The 10,150-nt window shown below is 31.1% G+C and overlaps 1 protein-coding gene across 3 annotated transcripts in view; it reads left to right on the top strand.

Moving 5' to 3' along the window:
- LOC109538010 (protein qui-1) overlaps positions 1–10,150 on the top strand; it is a 182,128-nt gene that overhangs the window by 117,332 nt on the left and 54,646 nt on the right. For all 3 annotated transcript variants that reach the window (XM_048667731.1, XM_019905042.2, XM_019905043.2), the window contains 3 exons: positions 5,583–5,863; positions 5,966–6,205; positions 7,186–7,360. In XM_048667731.1, coding sequence (XP_048523688.1) covers positions 5,583–5,863; positions 5,966–6,205; positions 7,186–7,360 — 696 coding nt within the window. The remainder of the gene's footprint in view (positions 1–5,582; positions 5,864–5,965; positions 6,206–7,185; positions 7,361–10,150) is intronic.

The raw sequence follows: 10,150 nt of genomic DNA, 5'->3' as shown, positions 1-10,150 counted from the left end.
CCTCAAAAATTTTTGTCTTTAAAAAAGACAGAATTTCCTCACGTCTTTTATTACAGATTGATAAATAGTGCTCCTATTTCGCAATAAGAACGAATTATTTATCAAAAAGTAATCAAGAACTATCACCTAGAGGGTATCCTGCGACACACTTAGGCTCAAGCTGTAAGAGAAAATTCCAATTAGTAGAGAAATTAATTTGAAAAATTACCTTGACGTTTCGATAGCTATTTTCTGCTATCGTTATCAAAAGAACCTAAATGAACCTAAAAAAGAGTTTGTTAGTAAATTGTGTAACAATAGTAGGATAATATAATATATCAAAATTCGCTCTGATAATTCGTTGCAAATTCCCGGGAATATTAAATGGGTGCATATTTCAAAGGCTTTGACAATGCAGACGAAGTTGCGCCTTGTAGGAAAAGTGCATAGCAAATCAAACAACAATGGCCATCATTTTCTTCTGTCAGAACGACTACACCAATACCACAAAATGCGATTTAAAAAATTCCACTCAAACAACTACTTTACAACACTTATCTTTAAAATTAATTCGTCAACAACTAGTCGGCCTAAAGTTAACGACTCCTTTTAGGATACCATTAAAAATAAGCGGTTGGCCGATATTCGTGATGGAATTAGATTATGTTTTTAATGGATAAAAGAGTTACAAAATACCAATTGAAAATTAACGACCGTAAACTTTTAACGCTCTTTAATCTTAACGGAATGGTAACAGAATAGTCCCCTGAATCTCCGTAAGTAGGAGCCGTATATTGAAAATATATTACAATTTAATATGATTCCTTGCAATCTATTAGAATCTGCAAAATTTTCATTTTATTCTGAGACACCCTGTGCCTCAACAGCAAGATTACTTTCTAGTGAAATGTTGATTGAATGTTTCTACACAATTTTTCAGGTGTGATTAATAATTCTTTACAAAGATGTAAACCGTCTACAGAACTGATTGAACCATTGAAATTTAATAGCAATATATTATCATCTAGATATAATACATCAGCATGTTAAGAAACGAATGTAATAAATCATTTTTTTATTCTGGGAGATATGTCTAATAAAACACGCCGAGAAGCAAGAATGAATACAATATATCAACTTCCACAAACTTTCGGATTTATATAGTCACACTTGTACATTTCGGACACATTGTGAGCGATAAGTCTTTTAGAACTTCGTCGACTCAATTCCACTTTACACGTAGGTCACTCTTCACTACAATGATAAATTACATTCGAAATAACCACAGCAACACGATATTAGAAGGCTAATAACAAGGTACAATCCGCTTTTACAAACAAAAACAATATAAAGAAACCACAACTGACTGACAAGTCCTGTGGGGAAACAACTTTTATCAAGCAAACGTTAATCAGGTTTTATTATTGAAAAGTAGGTTTAGGTATGTGTTTGAATACTTTCGCCGCTGAGAAACTGTGAAAATAAGTTGATCGATAACGAAATACACATCAGATAATTAAAGGGCTGATGTGTTGAAGAGTAGAATAAATTGCTCTGTCCCAAGAGAGATCACTTCAATCGTTACCTTATCGCATTTGATAATGTCTTCCGCAGTTGCAGACGAAACGTCGGGTTCTTACGGACCACGGCCTACAATCCCGGCTAACAATGTTTTACTGAGTCCGGCCGTAAAAGCCTACATTCCATGATAATGACCATAATTTATATAGTCTGTTGAATATTTTTTACAATCTTACAACTATTATCAGTGCAAACATTGCAACGCTATCACAATGAACAAATTGTTTTTCTGACCAACCATCAATATTTTTAAACCCTTTTTCAGTTCATTGAAATTTGCGTGTTTATTTTTATAAATTACGTCTTACAGCTGCTTAGAACACACCAAACCCTTTTTTTTCGGTGGCAATTTCGTGCAAATGAATCGCCACTCATGCGAAGAAGTGCTGTTACGTTGGACGTATTACAAATTGCGTCGTGTTTATTACGCCTTAAGCCACCGAAATATTTTTAAAATCATTTTCAAAAGTCAACACATATTGTTCAATTTAAGGTGACTTTGAAAGCACTTGTATGCGAGAAACGTTAAATCCTAATTTCACTTATCAGTTTCTATCATTTGCTCTGAATTTGTTTGATGTGACCACAAATAGCTAAATTTATTTTCATCGGCTTATACTATTTCATAAAATAATTCAGCATACCATTGGCATTGACTGAATCATATACCAGAATCCACACGCCTCTCATAATCTTTCGATAGTAAATTTTGCAAAAACGATCATTTATACGTATAAAATTTGCCTTTTCCCTCCTTTCGAACTATCGAAATAAATGTATCCTGACTATGCGATGCTTTTTTCATAAATGAACAAGCAATATTGGATTAATTTTATCATGAATATTTGCAATTTACTTTTGCATAGTTTAGTTAGTAGCAAACAAACCCTGCGGATCTGTATTTTCGGCAATTGCCTTTACTCATGTTAGTCTTGTTGTCAATAAAACTCCAATGATCAAATGTAGATGTAATTATCTCATATGAAGGGGCTTTAATATATATTTAAATTGAAATTATTATAATAAGATACTGAATTGTTCTGTGTGGAGGTATAGGCATAAAAAAATTTGAAATTTTTTTCTCAAAGAGAGCCAACAGATTTTTTAGTCACCACAATAAATTAAATTTCTATACATGTTACTAAACACGAATTTGTAATGTTGCCCTATTGACATGAAACTATTCCGTGTATTGTATTGTAAAACGCACCATGCATTCATTCCAACCCTACACATGTCTTTGATTGTATCTAATCGATTGGAAACCACTGGCTTGAACAAATATTCTATTTAGTGGTTATTGTTCAGATATTAATTAATGACTAAGTTTCATTCTGAATGTTAAGGAATAGAGTAAGATGATTCAATGCGATATCAAAATTATTATTGGTGACTCAACAAAAATATGTACACACAGTAAAACAAAGTTTTTGCACTGACAGAAATACACATGCTGTAAATGGCCTTTATTATAGTAACACTAACATAATGTGAGAATCACACCATAATTCATTCCTCCATGTTTCGATAAAACATTTTGTTCCATTTCCGTTTATGGGATTGTCAACTTTAGAATTGACTAAAAATGTTTGATTAATTACCACAATAGTGTTCAACGAAACCCCCGCAAATCCATCAACGTGTATCCTCAAATAAAGTTTTACAAACAGTTGGTTTCACACATCAAGCACAATTGAGCTAAACATGATTCTTCAAATACGTTAACATTCCCCATCCTCAAGTTGTGAGCGCTAGGTAGTTATTATCATAAATATAACAATACCGCTAAAATAATTTACGAACGTGCACTTCTACCAGATTAGCTAAGATTTCAGGCAGCGCTATTTGAGAATAAAGGATGCCGCAAGCACCGTGAAGTTGAGCTCACATTGCAATGCATTATGTGAGTCGTAGTGAAACACAGGAACACAAAGAAGGAAAAGCCAAATATACGTAACATTCATAAATCTGTAACGCATCTGTGTATTCGCGTAGGTTCCAAACGGTTAAATAGGTTTCTCATCTTCAAAGGCTATGGAATTTATGAAATGCCGCAGGATCCACAAAATATCTTATCCTACCTACCCGAGAGACAATGCATTATAAATGCTTACTGACACTTCCTGATATATAGCGAGAAATATCCCTATTCGAAATTAATGAAATAAGCTCGCATTTGGAACGAAATTCTCCCAATTGCTTAGCATGCCCAATGAGCTAAGGTATTTTAATTAAATATATTTAAGCATAATTGTAATTTCTACCATTATTACAATAATTTAATTTGAAGATGATTATTACACGATAAATTATTTACACGTCTTGTCGTTATGGATAATCTAATTCCAATTAGAATTCGATTTTTACGAGAAAATGTAGGAAACTCAGCGCAAAAGTAATAAATCCAGTTTTTCACGATTTAAAAGTAACTTTATTATTTGCTATGGTTGCATATTTTATATTTATTTATTTACTAAAATGAAATCAATCCAAATAATGGTTAAGTAAATTGAAGTAAATCCATTTATATTGAACAAAATGCTATACATCCAGGCTATGATCAGGTAAACTGATGTAAATCTACTCAAAAGTTGAAAAAAAATTTGAAGGTAAAAATGCACCTTCCTTTCCTTTTTGAAAAAAATTTTAGTAATACATATCTAAAACTGAAAAATCGATTACTTTTAATTTGAATCCGATGAATTTATTTTTCGTCGATAACTCAAATATAGATACAGTGGATTTAATATGTCGCTCCTCAATTAAAACGCTACGGTAAAATAGAAGATATTAAAATGTAATAACTAAAATTCGTTGGAAATGTATCATCAAATATGCATTAAAGGTTCAGAGCAAGGTTCTGTTAATTTTCATACAGGATGCTTCCATCGGTAAAAAAATCATAATCAACGAAAGCAAAATAAATAAGTAGATAAAAATATTAAATTAAAAGCATTTATTGATATATTCCTTGTTGGAATCTGTTTCACCATATAACAACATACGTCTAACTTAATAAGTATTCAATAAGGTATTAATGTTTTCGTTCCCTGAACAGACCAATTTAATAAATTATGTTCAAGGTTAAATTCAAAATCAAATTGACAATTATAGGTTTCTTTGTTTTACACATTTTTGTTCATGAGTTGTCAAATTTTTTATCATTATTGCTAATAAATGAAAACTTATTTATTAGCTTAAAAATTAACTTAAACTTTCTTAGTAAAATGTCCTTGGATGCAAGCAGTTCTTTCACATATGTATTCAAATTTTTGTAATCAAATGCTGGATTTTTTTGTTATAGATTTTATAGTATTGCCATTATTATTAATGTCACTTTATTAATTTTAACTCAATAAAGTTTTAAGGTAAAAATTAAGCATAGTATAAATTTGATGGAATTAGAATCCGTAAATGAAACAAATGAATTTTAAAATAAATACTAAATGAGTGACATTAGATGAACGGTCAAAAGCAAAAGATGTCTTCAACTGAAGGGAAAAAATGGGTCACATTTTGGCATCTGCTACTTTCTTAACTTGTTTCTCTTTCACACTGTGGTTAATAATTTCCCATATTCTATCAGGATTAAATAATTGTTCTATCTTCTATTTGAAGGTTGTTGAGTTATCAGGTTGAATAGCACTAACCGTCGTAAAATAAAAATGTATGAATGTACCAGAATTTGTTATACTCGATATAAACTCAATTCAATCAAATGCTGTCTTTTCATTACTTGCTAGTCATTTGTAGCGAAATTTTTTACCACTCAGTATTAAGTATTGTAATTAAATACTCAATTTAATTTGCAAAATTAAAAAACGAAGTTTTTTATTAAAACGAGTTAATAGAATAGAGCAAATATTAGCACAAATCGTGAGCCATTTCATGTAGAAGAATTTTAAGCAATTCTTTTAAAGTCTTGTTTCCATGTGTATCCAGCGTTGTAGTAAATTAGTAAATTCCTTTAGCGACTCTGCATTTTGGGGCTTAACTAAGACTAATTGGATATTCAATTTCAGGTCACACCGACAAAGTGAACTGCATGGCCGTAACTAAACAAAGTCAGTTTTTACTAACCGGATCGGATGATATCAGTATAATCGTGTGGGATCTGAAGGGATTAAATATGAAGCTAAAAATATTAGAGCATATAGCGCCAGTTTTATGTATAACGAGTGCTCTTAATAATGCCGTCATTATAACCGGAGGAGAAGACAGCAGTATTATTATAAGCTCCCTAGCGACAGGGAATGTCGTTACTAAAATTGATCATCACCGTGGACCTGTTACTGCTATTAAGGTGAATACCACTTGTCTTATTTATTTGAAACTTTGATTTGTTCCTAACACCGAAGATGCTTTTGCATTATTTAGAGTTACATCACTGCACTTTTTACTTCAGGTTACTTCCCATGGTGATATTATGGTATCCGGAAGCAAGGATGGCAAAGTATGTCTCTGGTCTCTTCTCAACTATCAATTATTGAATACTATAGCTATTGGTGCCCCTGTTCAACTTCTAGATGTCTCACTAGACTCTATTTGGCTGGTTTCATGTTGCAGAGACAGCAAAGTATATATTAAGACTGTGGCTACTGGAACTGATGTTCATACCATTACTTTAGAAGATCATAAAGCGAAAGTAGGTATTTGAACAATTGCACATCGTTTCGATTTGGAACATTTTTTTTAGATTGGTCGTGATAATATTTTGCTTGAATTAACACAGTTCTCGTCTAAAACATATCAGCTTATGCAATTTGTCAAACTATCAAATTGGGAACATCGTCAGCACCAAGAATAGGAACGTCATTTTCATATATTTGAGTGCTTTTAATTTCTGATTCATCCAGCTCCAGTTTTATTAGCATTGTAATGCTCTTTTGACTTTATGCGTATACAGTGGCTCATCTATTTATCGACCTTTGTAGTTTGTTGCATCATTTAATTTTAAAAATTTCTGTTCACTGTCTCTGTTGACTGATTACCGCTTATCACTTTCAAACTAATGTCTGAACTGGTTAAAAAAATGTGTACCTGTAAAATTCGTCAACATTATAAATAATATTATGTCAAAAATATCAAATATCAATATCAAGTTGTATATCAATATCAACATTTCTCAGTTCTGAACCAATAAACATAAAGTTTTCAAATAATATAATTTTATTGCGAAAACACGCTTTACAGGAATTCAGCTAATTTAAGGAAAAAACGTGTTCCCTGTTTCTTTAAGAATTGGAATTTTCCGAGAGCAATTCGTATTCCAGAGAGCAGTAACATAAATTTGCAAAGTGCTTTTTCAACGCGAAATTCCTGCCGCCAATGGCAATAAGTTCCCGAAAAATATGTTTGGTTTCTTAATTAGAGACTTGCCTTGAATAACGTTCATGTCCCTAATTAAGGTAGTTTAATTTCTTGGGATTTAATTTTTGGTGCATTTAGTTTGCCAACAAATTTTCATACGAATATATTAAAGTTAAAGTTAAGTTAAAGAAGTTAAAGCCATATCTACAGTTTAAACTCTCTTAGCATTTTAAGCATATATTTAAGTTCTCTTTATGTCGTATGTATGTTGGTTGCTCTAATAACATAAATCATATAATTATGGTTCATTTTCAGGTTAATAGTTTATGTATAACTCAAGACAGCTGCAGGATAGTATTGGGTTGCTCAGATAAAAAGATTTATGTATACGACATACATTCAGCGAAGTTAATAAAGACTATAACAGGACAGAAGGGCGAAGTAACTTCTGTGAAAGTCACGGATAAAGACGACTTTCTACTAACAGCAGGTAAGTTGCATGATAAAATTGAGAATGTATTTTTTATTGTTCTGGATGTCAAGTACAAAATTATTTTGTAGTCCAAAAATTATGAAACCCGCAAATTTATTTTTTGTTTAAATTTAACACGCGTTTATCCTTCGGTTCGTTTCAAACGTTTCAACTAATTAAGATGTTCGTGTGCTTACGTTGACTGAATCGTTGACTCCTATAAAACATACTTGATATACAGAAGCGATAGTATGCGGGATAAATTTGCTGTTAAGAGAGCAGGTTACAAATCAATATTGTGAGATTTTCAGTAAAAATTATGTATTCATTTCATTAAGACTTTTCTTGAATGCCTGAAGTATAAATTTCGGAATGTTCTTCTTATCTGTTGACTACTTCCAACAAAAAATATGAGCTTTTGTTAAATATTTAAATTTGCAAACATAGCATTTCTTCCCTTCTGTGTATAATGATCCTACTTTTATCTCCAAATCTCTGTATATTGTAGTTGAATCTGCGTTTTTATGTTACTTGTTATATTCAATCTAGAGATGTGGACACACCTTTTAAAAGTTCTTAAGCACAAAAAAGCAAGTTTTGAAGATGCTTGAAAAGAAAACTAAATTTAATTTGTCATAAATGTGAGAAAGCAAATAACTTCACAGAATACTTTTGCGCTTAAATATCAGTATATTTTACGAATTCACACCAATACCCGACTAAAACAATTGTGTTAAAAAGGTTTGCGTCAGGCGTGGGTTATTGTTATTTTTTGTAATAATAGTTAATTAGACAGTATTAAATGCATTTAAATCACTAACAAATTTCTATATTAACAGCCAATCGACACGATTGTAACTGAAGACTTGATATTTTGATATATTAGTTCAAACATTCAAAGAGTAAATTGGAAACTAATAAATTTCGTTTCATTCTGAACCATAATTATGATTTAAATTAATTCGATAGTAGTTTTAATTTATGTTATTATTACTAATTTAAAGATAGGCAAGGGAAAATTAATTCGTGTAATCCAAATTGAATATATCTGTTATGAAAATGTAATCTAAATAATCATACACATCCAACAAACACTAATTAATGGAAGGTGTATTTTATTTTATGTATGACAATTTTTGCATTGATTGACATGTTTTTTTCTTTTTACTATGTACTTGACTTAGTACTTAAAATATTTTTAAGTAATTATCTATATATATATACATTAATTCAATTTTGAAGCCTAGGGAGTATTAAATATATTTTTTTAAACCTCGAAGTTCGATTCTGTGATCAAAAATCAACAAACAAATCAACAAACAATCAATCAACAAAACAAAAGTAGAAATTCACACACATTTTTTTACCTGTTTAGTACATTTGTTGGGGAGTAACGAGTTAATCATTTCAATTATTTTCCCGAATCATATCATAGTAGAGGCATATTATATTTTTTAGCTGTTGCCGTACTTTTCGACAGCCATTTATGCTTCAAAAAACCTGACTCTGTACATACGTTTTTCGTATGTACAGAGTTAGTAGTTACCCCAAAGAACTGTGTTAATATGTCTGTGAAAGATAATTACTGAACATAATTTAATAATGAAATTGACTTTCATGAACCAGGAAATTTTTCATAAGAATGCTAAACTTATTTATAAAGTTTTCGTATTTTCGCCCCCAAAATTTAAAACATTTTCAGCGTATTTTAAGCAATTTCCTTCTAGGAAGATATTTCTAACAAAATTAATTCACATCGCACCAAGTTAAATTATAAGAATTAAGTACTTACTTCATCGTATTTAATTTAATATAGGTTTGTTAAGTAAGTAAATCACTGCTTGTTCATGGATGGCTTATAGCTTGTAATTTGTGTATTAAGGAATTAATATTAAACCGTTCCATTAGCAGCCATTGCATTCTGATATTTGTATTGTTCTGAACAATTAATTTTAATTTTCAGTCATATAGAGGCACGTTTCGGACGTTTTAATTAGTTATATTTTGAATGGAATAATGGAACGGTAAGTATTTAATTTGTCGGCTTAAACCAGCTCCAATTTGATTAATAAAATTTGTCAATGAAATATGGAGGTATTACTATTCGACAGTAAACCGCATATGGTTAATCAGAATGTCGATTGTGCCAGTGAGTTCAAGCTGACGATAAGATTGTCGAGGACAATAAACTTAAATATGTTTAACTCGGTTAAAAACTATCAAAGTTGGGAAGACACTAAAGCTTTGTGTATGCCGTAATTACTGTTGGATTCAAAAATATAGATGCACACTTTTCCACGCTGTATAATTTCTAATAATGGAGGAAGGAAATGGTCAACTTAATTACATTTATGCATTGAGACAGACATTCCTTATTTGATGTCAGTGATTCCGAGGATCTCATAAACTCGTGATAAACTAAACTTACGCATTTTTTAGCACATGTACTATGTAATAGGTTCTTTCGCAACCTATGGCATATATTTTACTGGAAAGCACAGAATGAATTGCTTCAGCCGAATGCTTTAAATTGTATAAAATTGACTAAAGACTGATTCAAAAAACTCGACATAATTTCTCAGGTTTTGGGCAATAAAATCTTAGCTTATTGTATCAAAATTTTGGTATTTGGAAAATACCCAGTTCCCTCACGTTCCAGGGGCGGATCCAGCTTTAAATTCAGGGGGGGGGGTTATGTAGAAAAAATATACAGTCTTCTGTTGTCTATGAAATTAGAAAAATTATTGTCGTTTTGTGCAAGGGTGGCGTAAGATTATTGCAAAATTTCATGTTTTCCGTCCCGTTTTG

This window comes from Dendroctonus ponderosae, unplaced genomic scaffold, assembly GCF_020466585.1.
Source record: "Dendroctonus ponderosae isolate FM_Combo_2020 unplaced genomic scaffold, Dpon_F_20191213v2 Dpon_F_20191213_1, whole genome shotgun sequence".
Taxonomy (NCBI): Eukaryota; Metazoa; Arthropoda; class Insecta; order Coleoptera; family Curculionidae; genus Dendroctonus; species Dendroctonus ponderosae.
The sequence above is the reverse complement of the archived record's forward strand: the minus strand, read 5'-3'. Positions and strand labels throughout refer to the sequence as shown.